The 18,731-nt window shown below is 47.7% G+C and overlaps 1 protein-coding gene across 2 annotated transcripts in view; it reads left to right on the forward strand.

Moving 5' to 3' along the window:
* Window positions 1-270: 270 nt before the first annotated feature.
* The window catches only part of LOC119446016 (mRNA export factor GLE1-like), a 35,721-nt gene continuing 17,260 nt past the window's right edge, over window positions 271-18,731 (forward strand). Inside the window, exons 1-8 of one of the 2 annotated variants that reach the window (XM_037710324.2) lie at window positions 271-509; window positions 730-996; window positions 1,726-1,874; window positions 2,925-2,985; window positions 3,073-3,140; window positions 6,307-6,581; window positions 16,088-16,219; window positions 18,390-18,496. In XM_037710324.2, coding sequence (XP_037566252.1) covers window positions 384-509; window positions 730-996; window positions 1,726-1,874; window positions 2,925-2,985; window positions 3,073-3,140; window positions 6,307-6,581; window positions 16,088-16,219; window positions 18,390-18,496 — 1,185 coding nt within the window. In that variant the 5' untranslated portion in view covers window positions 271-383. Of the gene's footprint in view, window positions 510-729; window positions 997-1,725; window positions 1,875-2,924; window positions 2,986-3,072; window positions 3,141-6,306; window positions 6,582-16,087; window positions 16,220-18,383; window positions 18,497-18,731 lie in introns of both variants that reach the window. The other variant, XM_037710323.2, reaches the window with a different exon arrangement.

The raw sequence follows: 18,731 nt of genomic DNA on the forward strand, positions 1-18,731 counted from the left end.
CGTACAGACGCGTCCTCTCATGGTAGCATACTGCGTGCCGCTACATTGCTCATCGCGTTAGCATCTACATTCGTCGTGAGATGGATTTTGTCGGAATTTGGTATTATTTCTCTGTTTGTAGAAAAGAACCGAAAGTCTTCCTAACCTTATATATATATATATATATATATATATATATAGGAGGCTGTGCTTTAACGAACCGAAACTGACTAGCTTATAGCTGCGAAGCCAAAATCCAAAGCCAATTCCATTCTTGTTGGAGGGAAAACATTGGCGAGACCCTCGGCCGGCACGATCAGCCTGCGTGTTTTGCGGTTTGTTGCTGTTGGGGATTCGAGCTGAAATGGTCAATTGTTAACATCGGTGCGAATTCTCCATTTGAAATGGATTTGGTATCATACGGAACTCGTCATGAGGCCTCTACGGAGGCAGTCCTGGAAGCCCTCCGAGATAGCAGCAAAGGAAAGCTAGTCTACGAAACCCACTGGCCTTCGAAGAATTGGTGGCAGGTGAGCATTCCGAAGCTAACTTTGTGGTGTATGAAATGCATAATATCGCGTCCTTCGCGTTTATTCTTAGAAGCATTCCTGATGTCACAGCGCTAAGTGTAGCTTCGGTTAACTTTCTTCTGCAAAGCGCCGAAACCGTAGAAATGTGTTGCCTTCGCGATGTGTTAATTGCTTGTTCAGTGCAGGGCACTGACAGACTCCTTTGGTTTTGACATCGCAGGACGTCCTTCATAGCAAGCCCATGATACATTTGGACGAAAGACTATTGCCGCTCCGGTTTGAATACGACCGTCAGCAAAAAGACACCGCTGACGGTCCTACTCCACAGGATGTCATGCCGAGCGACCAAAGTTCTGGCGAGTCGCCATCGGACAACACGCCATCGCCGAAAAGCGACGACGCTCAGGACCTGTACGCATACGTAGTCGGCTCGGACTACGACGTCTCCATACACAATTACGAGCAAGAAAGATTGAACAGCGTCAGGGTAATATGAATCTTGTTCTGCTCGCCCGCGCATTTGTAACCTGTGGTGCTCAAGAATGTGTTCTCCTGAAAACTGCCCTTATTCATCCAGCCTAAAATCTCGAGATCAGCAATAACAGCCGCGTCTGCATTGCCCGAGTACAGCCGCCCTGTTGGCAGGAAACGTTACAAGTTAAAAGCGCGAGTATGTGTGGCCCCTTTTCCACAGAAATGTAGTGATTTGACAGCTGCATCAGAACTTTCGTTTTGCGGTGAGCAAACTATGCCATAAGAGATTTTGCAAACGGCGCCCACATAGTCCAAGAGGGATTAGGGAAGGAATGTAGCTCTGTAAATGTCATGACACCGTATTAAAATAGTTATTGTACAGGTATTTACGTGATCCTCCGGTTTTGCTTAAGCCCGTTTGGACATACTCGTCACTTCTACTATAGGGAAAGCTTACGACTTCTCACTGGCATGAAAATTTTCGTGGATGGTCGTGTTTCTTTGTTCTGCCTTTGTGACATTGCACAAATAAATGCAACTATGCTACAAGCAGTCTTTAGACATTTTCTCAATCTCATGTATCTGAAGAATGGTTTTCAATGATTTAATTGCTTTCGTTTTGCAGTTTGTTGTTGATAGACATTTCAAATTTTGTAACGTGTGGAACCAACATCACAATGTAACATATTGAACAGTCTCTCTTCATTGTGCACTTACACATTTATTATACTGAATGTTGCAGAATGCCATGAGGAAGCGGATTGCACATTATGAGCAGCAGAACCGCCGTTGGGAGGAGCAGGCCAAAAAACACCTTATGCTGATTGAGCGGAACCAGACACTCGAGTACCAGATGCAGTTGGACAAGCTCAACCAGGAGTACCTTGAAGGGTACACACTCTCCTCTTATTTCGTGGTGACACCTTTTTGTTTTTTTGTTTTGTTTTTTTCATGTCAGCAAAATGAGAAGCAAATAGAAACCATGCCGTGGCCGAAGTGCAATGGCACACTCTAACACCAACACATTGAGGATAACAGAGAACTTTAAAGGAAGCTTACTGGCTTATGAACGAGTGATGGAATGAAAAATGACAGATGTATTATTAAGGTAAGGGACAGGAAGGTGGCAGTGAGAACCAAAAGAAGATCTGACCAGCTGTTATTCTAGTTGAGCCTAAAGGCCAACTGCATCATAAGCCTAGTTTCAGATAATGTAAATTAGAGTAGCCTCTGCACAGAATTTTACCTTTGAAATACGAGTGGATGCGTCACAAAAGGCTCACAAAAATAAACATTATTGGTAATGAAGCTGGAGAAACAAAACAAAAAAACTGTCAGCCCTTCCACAGGGATGTAGATGGAAGACCAGCGAAGCTGTACTATGGTAGGAATTACGTATTTTCAATTAAGACTATTAAGATCTTTATGGTGTAATCGGTTATTTGAACTATTAAAGAATGAGAAATATATATGATCCGGTGGTTTTCATTTATCTAGTGACCACAGGGACCATGGCCTTATGGTCGTTATGGTACACTGCCATAGGGTGTACGGTAAAGGTTGGCACGTTCTTCATAAACACGTCACCAACGCCGCACGCGTTCGGTGCCAACGCTAGCAAAACGCCGCCGCCGTCGACAACAGTTCTGCATGTTGCTGGTGCAGCTGCATGTCCAGGTTTATACAGCTCCTCAGAATTTTGAGAATGACAGCCCATAAACAAATGTCATGAAACAAAACACTGGCAGCACATGCCTTTTATGTTAAATTTTCTCAGGCTGAAATATTAAAAGTGCCAAACAAAAAATGCTCGAGCCAATGAGAGTTTTTTTCTACACGCGGACACTAAAGCCCCTCCATCCACGCGCCACCGCCGCTTTTGCTGCAGCTGCGGATGTGTAATGTTCCACAGATAAAGACTTTCTTTCATGTTTCTTCTAGGCTTCGAGAGCTTGCAGAGAAAAGCCAGATGACGCGAGAACATCACCAGAGCCATGTGCGGGTAAGCTTTTGCCCAAACGTTTGCAGTCGCTCTGTTTTTCTTTGGTACTCACAAGTACATTCACTTGTTTTTGCATTTCCCTTCTAGCACCTGAGGAACAAAATTAAAGAAGCGGAGCTGAAACAAAAGCAGCAGGAAGAGGAAGAGAAGAAAAGGTCAGTTATGCCTTCCTTGTGAGCTGGAATGAGTTTGGAATACTGTCATTAATTTGCCAGTAGCAAGGCACAAAATCTAGTGGACACCTTGTGACAAGTGTGTGACCATCCCTGGGATGCGCAGCGAATGCTTAGAAACACTTAATTTGCAAACACGAGTTTGCAACTCTAGTACCTAGTTTTACTGGCTCACTGTCAATGAATTGATCTCGCCAGACATTCAACTACTATGCCACCGCATAAGTGGCTTTGAGTTAACATGTTCTATGGATAATTGAACTTCAACATTGGCTGTGAGTGCATTGGTGTCATGTTCTGCATCCCAAGAAAGTCAGGGCTGTAGCAGTAAAGCAAGCTGTTCATGATTCGGAAATTCAGCATTTGACTGAGGGCTTTCTCTTATCTAAGCATGGTGCTGAAACATAACTGACAAGTTGGGAGAGTTGGTAGCAATGTAGGACTGTGTTAAAGAAAATTTAAACACGATAGAAGTACTCTCAAGTGTCCTTTCTCTGTTGCCAGCTTTTATTTTTGTGTCCTTGTTTTCTTTAGTGCTGTTTTCTACCAACACTGTGGCACTGGCAGACTGTTCACATGTGTTGCGAAGGCCGCATCACTTAGGGAGTACTAGTGGTAGTGAAACTTTCACTACTATATATAACGGAGATCCTTGGATCATGGGAAGCTAAAGTTTGGTGCCCCAATGAATAGTGCTCTAGCCAGAACTGGGGCACAGCAAGTTCTGTAATAGCGTTCTCTCGTTACATTTTGCACTTGCAGTGTTCCTGCAGCAAAAACCATACCTATGCAGGGTTGGGACTCCTGTGCTAATTGCGCCATTTTGATATACACGCGGATTCCTGCTCCAAACACAGAAAATTAACAAAAATTTCACCACGCTGCGCCAGAACGGCTACGGCATGTGTGCTCCGGTAGTGGCCACGAACAGCGAGCGGATTCGTTCTCCGAAAAAGACTGCGGCTGTTCACATTTCGCTGACCATGCGACGGCGCCTCCTGCAAAGTTTCTCGTGATTTTCACACTTTGGCCAGCACACACGCGGCCACTCCCAGCTGTTGTCACGGCTGTCGGAACGGCCAGGACGGCTGTATTTAGAGTGTACTAGAATACGGTTGATTGGGCCGAGCGGCGCAGCGCTCCCTAGAATAGGCACAAAACAACAGAAAGTAGGCTGATGGCACTGCGAGCGAACTAGATATTATATGGAGGCGCGGGCTACAGCAAGTTTAGTCGGCGGGCGTCTCTATCCACAGGGCCAGTATACTGTAAATATATTCCAATCTGTTTTTATGCCCATATGGGCGAGGCCTGAGCCATTTTGACATATCGCAAAGGGCTAATGGCGAATTTGGAATAAAAAGCATCGGAAAGCATCGATTATGGTAGCACATTAGTAAACAGCTATACGAAGTAAGGATAGTAGTTTTATCGGCCGTATAAACTTGTAAACATTAGCTTACTAACTTAATTAACAAGCATGATGTCACGCACACACAAGCAAACGTGAACACATCTCACTCGCAGCGAGATGTGTTCACATGGCTGCTGCTACACATCACATATGTGTAGCAGCAGCGAGCGAATTGACCTTCGTGCTGCCTCTCGGTTCAACGCGAACTAAGCGGCGAAAGCACAGCGTGCACTAAGGTATGAGCACTCGCACTCTGTCCCGATTGCAGACCGCTTTCAAGATAGGGCCCACGCGGCATCGCTATACGCCAGCAGTAGCCGCCGGAGAACGACCCCCTCCCTCCCTCCATTCCCCACACTGTGCCTTGCACGCAACCGAAGATTGCGCTTCCTCCACGCTTTCCTCTCTTGCGCGCGCGAAATTGAGCCGCCATGGTCGGCTCACCCTCACACGATTTCACTCGCACATACAGCATACGGTGGGCGGCGACGATGTTATCGCCCCTGGACTTTATAATGGAACATCACGGCGACGACGAAGGCAGAGAGGCGCCTGGAGTGTCCATATGCAATAAAGACAGATTGGAATAGTTTTACGTTATACCAGCGCAGTGTTGATTGCGGCTTTCTGGGTCTGCAGTGACATATCGTGACCCAGAAATTATGGTACCGTGTCGATTGGACCGCATAAATTGAGAACATTTTCCGCTATCATCATGAGCGTGGGAATTTATAGTTCGATTGTAGTTCCACTGATGTTTTCCGCTTTACAGGAAAACATGCGCCGTGCCACCGCTCCACCCACTCTTGCATATTCTAGTATGCTGTAGCTACAAACCGTGCTTCTACTATGCACTTTGTGTTGGTTTATTCTCTGTTTCATCGTGTTTCATTGTGGTTTCGCGAAGTGTGCTGCCATGTTCCATTACACCACCAAAATTCAGATTGGCCTACTCCAAAATGAAATTCACTCTGCTCCAAGCTGCTCGAAAACGCAATTTACTTGCTCCGAAAATTGCTCCATAATGACTTTGGGCAGTCTCACCCCTGCCTATGACAAAATGTATGTTATGCTTACATGCGTTTAATTGATTTACTACATTAGGAGCGGAGATATTAGGAGATTTATTATATTTTTCCAAGCAGCACCGTGGTGTTGACACTACTGTATTTCTTCATCGGACTCGTAGGAAAACTCTACCTCGTACTCTGGGGGATGGCATAGTTGTCGTCCGACGTCTACCTGAAGCGCGTTGCATCGTATTCAATGTCGTCATCCATGGGCTCCTGTGATGGCGGGTCCCCAACAACGCGAAAGGCAGAGCGAGCGGCTGCAGCTCACTCTGCCATCTAGTGAATTCTTGCCACGCAGGGCCCAACCACATGCACAGGCTCGCAGATATTCATCACTGTCGCCTGTTGCAATGGGGGCGCAATGGTGGTTAGCGTGCTCGGCTACGGAGCGGTAGCAGTGGCGGTGAGGCAGACGATCGAATCCTCATCGTGCCCACTTTTCTTTTTAGTTAGATCAAGATGACGTAATTTATGTGCCATTTTTGTGCCACGGCTTTCTGATGACGGCGGGGTCGCACAATGAGCCAAGTAATGCTCTCGCGTTAAAGTTCATCGTCATCAATCACCTACTCAAAGTCAGGCGGGGCCCCTCCCTTGAAAAAAAAAACTACATCCACGGCTGGTTCCAAGCAAGTGTGCAGCTCACTCGCTCACTGTGCAGGGAGGCAGAGTCACAGCAGCGAGCAGAGTCGTTGCGCTGCCAGTGCCAGGAGATGGAGTCCACGTTGGCGTCGGTGCGCAAGGCTCTTGGGGAGTGCCCCTTTGCCTCGTTCCTCACGACCCCCGTGGAGGACCACCAAGGCCTGCTAGACCGCATGGCCCGGCAGGTGGCAGCCTTTGGCGCGCTCACCGCTGTCTCGCGTGAGGACCTCAGCCGGGTCCTCGACTTTGCCACCCAGCTCAACGCCCTGGTCCACTCCGTCGTTGCTGATGTTGGTGAGGCTGCTGTTCTGTTCTTTTTGTTGCTGCCTGTAGCGTTCACTTGATAATCTCTATTTGGCACCTTACTTCAAGTGCTCATTATGACTCCTATAGTGATTGCATGGCATGAGGTCCTATAGATTGGGAGCGTATGGAGGCCATTATATAAAGCAGGAGCAGCACAAAAGGATCACAGCAAGGTGGAGATGTGAATTAATCAACAGCAGGTTACTTCAGTGGGTGATAGATGAAATCAGTGCTCACTAACTTCATCTGTCAGTGAACGCTGAAGTTCTTATAGGATGGAACAGAAATAAACAAATGTTGCGACAAGGTGCTGACTACATTTGTAGACCTACCAGCAGTGCCCATTTGCATTGTTCACACCTATCTCAAGTCTCAGTACTGCGATTATACGCATTGTGCAAGCACAGAAAAGATGGTTATCTTTCAAGTTGATATTATTGCATTTAAGCTCAAGACTTGAGCAATGACAGTACAGTAGCTATGGTGTCGGGCTGCTAAGCATAAGGTCGCGGCATCAAATCCCGGCCACAGAGGCTGCATTTCGATGGGGGCGAAATGGGAAAGCACCTGTGTACTTGGATTTAAGTGGACGTTAAAGAACCCCAGGTGGTCCAAATTATTCCGGAGTCCCCCACTACGGCACGCCTCATAATGAGATCGTGGTTTTGGCATGTGAAGCCCCATAATTTAATTTAATTAATGACTGTACAGTCGATCCCATATATGCCTATCGCAGGATCGAATCCCGGTCACGGCAGCCGCATTTCGATGGGGGAGAAATGCGAAAATATCCGTGTACTTAGATTTAGATGCACTGTAAAGAACCTCAGGTGGTCCAAATTATTCCGGCATGCCTCATAATCAGATCGTGGTCTTGGCATGTAAAACGCCACAATTTCATTTTTTTTTCAGATATGCTTATATTGAACTCGGGTATATTGAATTACAGTTAAACCTCGATATAACCAAGGGCGCGATCTTGTACGCGTTCTAAAATGGAACGCGTACAAGATCACACCCCAAGTTGGTGAAAGTTCCAATTGTTTGGCAGGGATGTCTGCATTGTTGACTCTTCCCTGTTTACATGTATGCAACAAGTGCTGCTGCAAGTTTGTACTTTCCCGAGAGGCCATCTTTGCAGTTGCAGTGCTGCACCTCGCATGTTCCAGCTGCGCACTGAAGATGTCGTAAGCGGAAAACTTAGATCAAAATACCGCTTTGGAAACAAACTGCATTCATGTTCATTAAAGGGGCCCTGAACTACTTTTCACCAAAGTGGAGAAATGCCTTTGAAGTTAAAACAGGCTATTTCAGAAATAATTTGCTGCAAAAAGTACTTCAATACGTTCAGCAGAAGCGGAGTTATTGGCAATCAAACACAGCGTTCGCGGTGCTTTCACTCCTTCTTCAATTATTCGCACTGTGAAGGCTACGGCAGAGCAGGATGTGCCCACAACACTCCGCCTAGTGAACGTCACTGTGGCACGCTGTTCAAGTTTGATTTTGGAAGTAGACAACACTACTTCCGATTTTGGCGCTTATGACGTGCCAAACATAAGCCAAACGCAGTGGTCCTCAGCGAGCCGCAGTGCACTTAGCCAGTGGACTCGTTGCGGCGGCTGCAGTATCTACGCCTCTATGCTATGTAGCAGACCGCAGCTACATGCAACCATAGTGCATTTGCGTTGGACACGACAGGGCTTGAGTGCATGCTCGTGCTCGGTGCTCCAGTTTGACCGTGCTAACCTGGTGCGGACCAGCTTTGTCCTTCACCAGCTTGACCAACGGATATTAGTCACATCCATCTTTGCATTTTGAAGCACTATTAATAAATTAGCCAAGGCGTCTAACCAGCGGCCAGGTGTGAGCGCGCGCTGTCAAACATTTCGTGTGGTTCGAGGCTATTGAGCGTTCAAAGCTAGTCGAAATTAGCGGGGCCCGACCTCTACGGCACCGATCAGCAGGGTGGCCAAAGTTTAATTCTTACGCAGGCGGCCGCAGCTGAGCGGGAGCAGGCTATGGTCGGCTTCTTCCGAAAGTACGTAATTACTGTATTATCAAAATTCAAAAGCAGATTTTCGCTTACTTCAGCCTGTTTAATAAACTTCGTCACTAAATATACACAGTAACAGTAAGCAGAAGCGCACTGATCCAAACAGATCCAAACACTCTTGATTGATGTCAGCTATTGGCCAATAGCAGCCGCATTTTCCGGACGCTTTATGATGAAATAAAGCATCCAGAAAAGAGAGCGTTCGATACACTCTTCTGAGTTCACATACAAGTAGACTAAAAAGGCCGTTTACAAACCTGTATCATGACAGCGTACGCTTCCAGGTTAACATTCGTCTGTCAGGCTTATTCTCTGGCTCTCACATTCTTCTTGTACGGCGAAAACATGGCCACTTCATCACAGTTCTTCCCCTTTCTCAACACTTGATCCCCTAAAAAGCTCTTTGTTGCACACATAGCAAAATCCGGCTTTTTTATGACTGTTGGAGGCATCGAAAAAGTGCTAGCGGACGCATGCACATGCAACTTAAGCAATGAACTATGATTGGCTGCCAATGACTGCACAGTGACTAACGTCGGCACGTCTGTTCGGGGCGCTGCGGCCGCTGTTCATTGTGTCCCCTTCAGGTGCCGTATGCTTCTCATAACAACCCACTAGCCTGCTCAGTTCGCCTACAACGAACGGAATGACTTGTTGAGTGGCAGTGGCTACATGGACAATCACAGGTGTAAGACACGTTGCCTTTATTTATTTATTTATTCATTCATTTATTTATTTATTTATTTATTTATATTACGGTTTTATTTTTTAAAGACTGTCGATATTGCCACGACCTTGACACGACTGAAAGCCACTCGGTGCAATTCCATGCTAGGCACGTCGGGTTGATCATCGAAGAAGACAACGACGAAGGTGCCAGAGTTGTTCTATAAAACATCTATAGCGTCGACGGAAGTCTTTTGTTGTTTTGTCTGTGACAAACTGGTGGAGGTGCTGGGTACGCGTCTATGTACTCTGACCCCCAGGATCTGCAAGCGGACCACCTACGCAAAAGCCGACGGCTTCAAAGACTACCTCCGGAATACGGCCTTCAAGATCTGCCGAGGATGTCGACCACAACCGCAACCCAGACACAGGAGACATACGGTACGGGACAGCCTCCTGCGTCGCTAGTTCTCCACACGCCCCAATGGCCGCGGCCTTTCCATGGTGAGCCTTTTGAGGACGTGGAAGATTGGCTCGATGACTTCGATCGTGTGGCCGAGGTTAATGATTGGGATGAACGGAAGAAGCTAAGGCGCGTGTACTTCGCCCTAGAGGACTCTGCCCGAACATGGTTCGCTAACCACGAGCCATCCATCACCACCTGGCAAGAATTTCAACGGCAGATACGCGATACGTACAGCAGTCCCGCAAGAAAAGAGCGAGCAGAGCAAGCTCTCCAGAGCAGGGTTCAAAAGCCTAATGAAAGCGTAGCCATGTTCGTAGAGGACATGTCGCGGCTTTTCAAGCGTGCTGACCCTGGCATGACAGAAGCGAAGAAGGTCCGCCTGCTGATGCGAGCAGTGAAGGAGCAGCTGTTTGCAGGACTAATGCGAAGGCCTCCAGCTACAGTAGCTGAGTTTGTCAGTGAGGCGACAACAATGGAGCGAGCCCTTCAGCAACGCTCCTCGGTCTACGATCGCCAAATCACCCTGGGATCAGCATCTCCATCTCTCTCGTTGCCCTGTGACACCGATGCGCTTCGAGAGCTTGTGCGTAGTGTCGTGCGGGAGGAGCTTGATCGACTACAGGGAGTGCGTTTTCAGCCGACCGCAACGGCCCTCACAGATATCGTCCGCGAAGAAGTCCGCCAGGCGGCACAGCCATTCGTGCAAACCCGACCTGAAGCCGCCCCTGTACTGACTTATGCGCAAGCAGTGAGGCTACCTGCGCAGCCCGTGAACCACCATAACCTGCCTTGTTCTGAAGAACCGCTGCGCCATTTCCAGGGTCAAACTTCGCATACAACTATGTACGAGTCCACAAGCCCCCGAATCAATACGCGAAAGTCAGACGTGTGGCGCACACCTGACTATCAGCCACTCTGTTTCCACTGTGGCGAAGCGGGCCACTTGTACCGTGCCTGCTACTACCGACGAATAGGACTCCAGGGATATCACCCCGGCGCTCGTCGCCCACGTGAGGGAGAGCGCCCGAGAGAAATCCAGCAATATCTGGCCAGTCGAGATTCGTCGCCGTACGCGCAGTTCCCACCGTTTGAACAGTCCCTGCCAACGAGCCGATCTCCGTCTCCACAGAGGCGCCAGTCACGATCACCACCTCCTCGACGATCGGCGTCACCTAGTCGCTACACTACGTTCTCCGCTTCTGTGGGCAACCGGCCCACGAGCCCAAGTCGGGGAAACTAAGAACAGCGACCTCGGGGGGTGGGGCCGCTGTACAACGCACTTCGAAAGATCCTCCGCTGCGACACCCCGACGGCGACGTCACCGACGGCGACGTCACCGACGACGATAACGATGACGACAACGATGACTGTGTACCTTCGGCACCTTCATTCGAAAACCGTAAACCTGTTTCAGCCGACATACTCGTTTCTGTAGATAACCACCCGGTAACCGCTCTTGTCGATACTGGTGCCGATTATTCTGTTCTAAGCGGACAACTGGCTACTGCACTTCGCAAGGTGACGACACCGTGGCCCGGACCTAAGCTCCGTACAGCCGGCGGTCATGTTCTCACACCGACCGGCAAATGCACTGCGAGGGTACGCATTCGTGAGGCCACGTTTGTCGCTTCATTTATTATACTGGCAGAGTGCTCTAGGCAGATCATTCTCGGTATGGACTTTCTTCTAGAGTACGGGGCAATCATAAACCTTCGCGAGTTGCTTGTCACTTTTTCCAGCGAACATGCAACTCATTCGGACGACTATCACCTACAGTCCACGGTGTTACGCGTTTCTGGTGACTGCGCTACTTTGCCACCACGGAGTACTACGTTGATCACTGTGGAAACAGACGACGATCCTCCCCATCTCGGAATCGCTGAAGGCAATCTGTCAGTCTTGTTGGCTCGACAGGTTTGCGTAGCTCGCGGCATCTTGCAGCTGTCGTCACGGACTGCTCAGATTTTAGTGACTAATTTCAGTCGTGAATACCAGCACTTCGCCCCACGAACTGCCATCGCCTATTTGGAGCCAGTCAGTGACAATCCTGCTTGTTTAACTGTAGGACAGAATGGTGCAGATGCTACCGGTGACGTACTGGCCAACAGCAAGATTGATGTGAATTCAAAATTATCAGGTGGACAACAGGCTAGCATTCGGAGCCTTTTACAGTCTTTTGCGGACTGTTTCGCTTCAACATCGAAGGTCAACCAAACGCCTATTGCGAAACACCGAATTATTACAAATCCCGATGAAAGACCCGTGCGCCAACGTGCCTACCGCGTTTCTCGTAAAGAGCAAGACGCCATCCGCAATCAAGTCCAACAAATGCTTACCGACGACATCATACAGCCCTCCACCAGTCCATGGGCGTCACCTGTAGTTCTGGTGAAAAAGAAAGACGGTACAATGCGTTTTTGTGTTGACTATCGCAAGCTTAACAACGTTACGAAGAAAGACGTTTATCCCCTTCCCCGCATCGACGATTCTTTGGACCGCCTTCGACATGCCCGATACTTCTCATTGATGGACCTACGCAGCGGCTACTGGCAAATAGAGGTTGATGACCGTGACCGTGAGAAAACCGCCTTTATTACGCCTGATGGACTCTACGAATTCAAGGTCCTTCCTTTCGGATTGTGCTCTGCGCCTGCTACCTTTCAGCGCATGATGGACACAGTACTATCAGGTCTCAAGTGGCAGTCATGCCTTGTCTATTTAGATGATATCGTTGTGTTTTCTGACACTTTTGAGCAGCACCTACAGCGCTTACAAGCAGTTCTTGACGCAATTCGTGCTGCTGGCCTGTCCTTAAAGCCTGAAAAATGCCATTTCGGGTATGACGAACTCAAATTTTTAGGCCATGTTGTCAGCTACGCAGGCATTCGACCAGACCCCGACAAAACCATTGCTGTCGCTTCGTTTCCTACACCTGCGAACAAACATGAACTCCGCCGTTTTCTAGGGCTTTGCGCATATTATAGACGCTTCGTGGCTAACTTTTCAAGGATAGCCGAACCTTTGCAGCGGCTAACAAAGGATAATGTTCCGTTTGTCTGGGAGCAGGACCAACAAGAGGCCTTCTGTGAACTACAGAAACGTCTGCAAACACCTCCCGTTCTAGGACACTTTGACGAAGACAGTGACACCGAGTTGCACACGGATGCCAGCAACGTTGGCCTTGGTGCCGTCCTCGTACAGTGGCAAGATGGAGCCGAGCGCGTCATTGCGTACGCAAGCCGCACTTTGTCTCCAGCTGAAAGGAACTATTCGACTACGGAGAAGGAATGCTTGGCTGTTGTGTGGGCAATTGCTAAGTTCCGCCCATATTTGTACGGCCGATCGTTTCGAGTTGTGACAGATCACCATTCATTGTGCTGGCTCGCCAATCTGAAGGATCCCTCTGGCCGTCTCGCACGCTGGAGTCTTCGCTTGCAAGAATACGACATGACGATCGTGTTCAAGTCCGGGCGTAAACACACCGACGCCGACTGCCTCTCACGTGCTCCTCTTCAACCGTCGCCATTCGATGTTGATGAAGAGGACGCATTTCTTTCCATTGTCACAGTGTCAGACATCAGCAAGCAACAGCGCGATGATTCAGAACTCCGGCCTCTCATCGACTACCTTGAGACCCGTCTACCAGAGCCGCCTCGTATGTTCGTCCGAACGTTATCTTCGTATTTTCTCCGCGATGGCGTCCTCTACAAATTGGGTTTTCACTCAACCGCAACCGCCTGCCTCCTTGTAGTGCCGTCTGCACTACGTGACGACATCCTGCGGGCCTCTCATGACGAGCCATCTTCGGGCCACTTGGGATTCGCACGGACGTTCTCACGCATACGCCAAAAGTACTTCTGGCCTAACCTTCGCCGTGATGTCAAGCAATATGTGAAGACATGCCGCGACTGCCAGAGACGCAAAACACCACCCCTGCGTCCCGCTGGACTTCTCCATCCCGTTGATCCTCCACGGATCCCTTTTCAGCAAGTCGGCATAGATTTGCTTGGACCATTCCCCACGTCGAGGGCTGGTAACCGTTGGATTGCTGTAGCCACAGACTACCTTACACGTTACATTGAAACCAGAGCTCTCCCACGAGGCACTGCTAATGATATTGCGACCTTCTTTGTACATGGCATCGTACTCCGCCACGGTGCTCCAACAGTGGTTATAACCGACCGGGGCACAGCATTTACTGCGCAGCTCACAGAAGATATCATGCATCTCAGTGGTTCAGTTCACCGCAAAGCCACTGCTTACCATCCCCAGACGAATGGGCTTACAGAAAGGCTAAACAAAACGATCGCTGATATGATTTCCATGTATGTTGACGTCGACCACAAGAACTGGGACGACGTTCTCCCATATGTTACGTTTGCGTATAATACTGCCGTTCAAGAAACTACCGGCTTCACCCCTTTTCGCTTGGTGCATGGCCGGGAAGCTGTAACAACGTTGGACGCGATGCTTTTACCCACCCACTGTTCTAATGTTGTCACTGATGCTGCCGAATTCGCTCGATGCGCCGAAGAGGCGCGCCAGCTCGCACGAATGCGTATCCGCTACCAACAACACAACGACGCCAACCGATACAATCTTCGTCACCGAGACGTCACTTATCAACCTGGTGACAAAGTATGGGTGTGGACACCGATCCGCCAGCGTGGTCGGTCGGAGAAACTTTTGCGCCGCTACTTTGGACCCTATAGGATCGTTCAACGACTCGGCGACGTGACATACGAAGTGATTCCTGAAGTAGAAGGCACCACTCGCCGTCCCCGACGCCCACGCCTGTCCGATGTCGTTCACGTCTCTCGGTTGAAGCTTTACTACTCCCGCTGACCTCAAAGCTCTACACCTCTCTCATCATCTACGTATACCTTAACAGTATCACTGTGGCACACCCCAAGTGCATCAATGTTCTGCATCGAGACGATGCTTCTAGGGAGGGGGGTAATGCCACGACCTTGACACGACTGAAAGCCACTCGGTGCAATTCCATGCTAGGCACGTCGGGTTGATCATCGAAGAAGACAACGACGAAGGTGCCAGAGTTGTTCTATAAAACATCTATAGCGTCGACGGAAGTCTTTTGTTGTTTTGTCTGTGACAATATTCATTAACAACGAGAAGCAATGCTTATTTTATTGTGGAGAGGATTTCAGGTTTTTTGAGGGTTGCCATTACAGCAATCAATGCTTCTGCTTCGAACGATAGCATAAATGTTGATCGGAGAGCGTCCCTGATGAAGCAGTTACCAGACAGGTGAGGCAACTTAACAGGAATGAAGGCCTCTAGTGGTAAGGATGACCAAGAAACTAGCCAAATTCCAACCGTGCCCTCCAATGGTTAGGGGCTTCACCTACAATCGTCAGAAGCTTGTACTTTGAGAGTGATAGTATCTGGTTTAGACTACTTAAACACACTGATGTCTGCCAGTAAGCACTGTGCACATCATTCTTGCTAATAAAGTGTCTTTTCTGTACCTTAATCAACTCTTTGTTAGTAGTTTTGAGAAAAATTTAAATTATAACGAACTTCTGATCTAGCGAACCCACTTTGTGCAATGAAGGTGCTGATTGTATCCGGGCTTGACTGTATAACATACCCTTCGACTTGCTAGGGCATGTTGCTATAGCCCATGCAGGGCCTTATTGCCTGTGGCATCTATAGTCTTCAGTACTAAGATAAACACTACAATTGACAAATGTGGCACATAAAACTGCTAGTTCCAGATAATGCACATGCCTGCGTAAATACAGAAAACAATTTGAAACTGAACAAAGGAAAACCAGTTGCTGGGGACAAGATAAAAATGTATGCCAGAGACATGCACATTATCGTTATGTCCGGATTAGGAAGAAAAAGAAAGAAAAGGGGAAGACTTTTGTTTAATTTTTTTAACAGCCATAAGGTTAGCAGTTGGCTGTGCTAAGAAAAATAGCAGATCATCATTTATTGTTCCTTAAAGACCCCTTTTAGGGTATTACACAAAGGAGGGGGTGGGGGGGTTGGCAAAGGGGCAAAGGCATCAATAAACATTATGGTCATTATTATACAATGGTTCAGTGGTTTACAATGGTTATAATTCGTTACCCATATAATGGTAAACAAAACGTAGTATACACGCTAGAAATCGATGGGTGAAACAAAAAAGCAGTACGACTGGTAGCATGACTGGCAGTATTACAGCAGATCACCATATGGTTCATTCCTAAGCGCCAATTTCAAAACTTACAGCTGTCAGCATTGTTGCGGCACACATGCCAATGTCATTGACTCATGAACTGCTCTTCACGTGTGCAGAGCAAGCCACCAAGAAAGGAATTATGGCACAGAAGCAAGAGCAACAGAACGCCGTTGTCGAGAATACGGAAGACATAGAGGCCTGCGTGCAAGAGGCAGACTCCAGCGCTCAACCGTCGGCACAATCGCCAGGTAACTGGAGGCTGTCAGTCATTTTGTTCGATTTCCCTTATTATTGCTCATGTCACACTTTCATTTTCATTCTGTGCAATATAGCCATGATTAGCTTGTTTTTCATATTTTGTGGTTGTTTCATTCATGCACTCGCACTGCGCATTTCCATGGTTTAGGCTCCCACTCCATGTTGAACCTCAATATAACAAACACCGATTCCGGAACCGATTTGAATTTTTTTTTCTTTAAAACACTTTTTAGACTGCGCTTTACAGCTTCCAGTGTGTAACCTGAAATTTGTAATTTCAACCAAGACATTTGTCGAAGACAAGTTCAACCAAGATAGTTGTCTTGGTTGAATTCGAGGAGTGCTGATGACGTTTGCCATCACTGAAGTAGAAACAGATAAAGATGCAAACGGGAGCTGGCCTATGTGAAGACTATCGTGCTAATGCTGGTACGTGCAAAAAGTGTGCCCCATGTCTTGTTTACTGCACACGCATCAGACCCTGTTCACTGTTATGACTGTCATGAAAGAGAATCAAGACGATATGCCATAGCTAGATTTACTTGTACATCTGTTGTTGCATGCATGTTTCTCAGTTCCCCACAAGCGTGAACAGGACGGCGAGGTGCCAAACCGAGGAATGGCACAGCAGTACAATTTTTATTGTCATTTTTCTATATTATTCTCTGGAAGTATTTGTGATGTGCAAAGAGGTTATTCAATTGAAACCGCAGTACAAAACTACCTCGTACATTTTTTTGACAGAAAATGGTACTTTGTCGTCTTTTATGAATGAAAGCATTGTAGAGTACCGTATTTTCCGGTGTATAGCTCGCACTTTTGTATAAAACGCACCCCCCTCAAAATGGCAGTTTTTCCGCAAGAAAACGTACATTAGTCAAACCGGTGTATAAGACACACCTGTTCGCTCGGTAAGCAATTTAAAAAAATTAGTTACGTTTTTTTTCGTGAACACGGGTCATGTGCAAGCGTATGGGTGCCATATATTTCCACTCCAGGTGCATTTCTGCCATCGTGGTTGCCGCGATGTTCCGTATAAAGTTCAAGGGCAATAACATCGTCCCCGCACGCTGTATGCTGTATGTGCGAGTGAAAGCGTCCGACAGTGAGCCAAATCGTGCACAAGGGAGGAAAGCGGGAAGGCAGCGCGGAAGGGAGGGGGGTGGCTTGTACTCTGCTTGCAACTGCGTAGTTTGTGCAGCGGCACGCGCCGTATCTTGACAGCGATCTGCACATGCACCGAATTCGGGGTCGGCCGACTCACGGTCAACCTGACGCCGCCTGCGTTGCTGCTCCATCCTTCTCGCATGGTGCTCGAGAACTCGATCACGAGAACGTACCCACCACCTCGATAGCGCGCATAGAACCCGTAGCAATTAAGTCAACCAGCGCGCTTCGCGTGGCCATAACATCGAATCCAGCGCTGTGTGCGTGTCGCTCTCTCGTGTCCGTGTCTTTTTTGCGCTGTGTTTTTTGCCAATGAATCACCAACACGCTCAAGCTTCCACGCTAAATCGAATCCAATTTTGAAGGCAGTTTTTCTGGAAAAAAAACTTACAGCCGACGCACAGCCGAAAAATTCAGAAAAAAAAATGCGTGTTATACACCGGAAAGTACGATAATGAAAAAATTATTAAACATAAACATTCACATAAATCAGTTTGCTAACCTAGGATTTGACATTTACCTCCTAGACATTGAGTCTGTGCATGGCGTAGTTGTAGAGGAAAATTTAAAAAAAAACATTCTTGAAATTGAAAATATCATTAAGTTCAAGTTTATAAGCCCAGTTTTCAACAGCTTGCAACCTAGCACAGCTAGTCGCTGCATGGATATTTATGTTCATGTTTTGTTTGTGCAGTGTTGCTATGCAGTGTTGCTCAGCATTCAAACCTGTATCAGCTGGTCACACGCTGTGTATCTTTGCTAAAATATTCCTTTAATAATAAAGAAGCTCATTACATACAACCGCAAGTAAGAGTTTGAACGCCGTGGCTGCCAGAAAAAAATTATTTCGCAGCCTAAATGTGCAAACCTGAAACAGAGTGGCGCAGTGCATGTGTGCACATTTGGTTGCACCACAGCTGCCTCGTGCTTTTTTTTTTTTTTTTCTTTTTGAATGGTACATTTCGATGCGGGTGTTTCTATCGTCAGCTGCAGGAAGCATGAGCCAGGCCGAAACGAGCCAGCTGAAGATGCACGCCAGCATTTTGGACAGACTGGAACAGTGGCAGGCTTCTTACAAAGAGCTCACCCAGGACAAAACAGTAAGAGAAGCTCATTCTATGTTCTGGGCTGACTCTCTTTTGGCACCACATTGAGATGAGCCTGCATCCACGTTCAGGTCGGCGTCATCCATATATATCTATAGAGGTGGCGTTTTTACTCTGATGCTTTTCACATTTCACTGGCCCCATATACTGTTAGGCACAATAGAGTTGTACTTACGGGTTGATCTGAGATGCTGTTTTGCAGGTAGTTGCTGCCACGTGCATATCATTA

The sequence above is a fragment of the Dermacentor silvarum genome, chromosome 3 (assembly GCF_013339745.2).
Source record: "Dermacentor silvarum isolate Dsil-2018 chromosome 3, BIME_Dsil_1.4, whole genome shotgun sequence".
NCBI lineage: Eukaryota > Metazoa > Arthropoda > Arachnida > Ixodida > Ixodidae > Dermacentor > Dermacentor silvarum.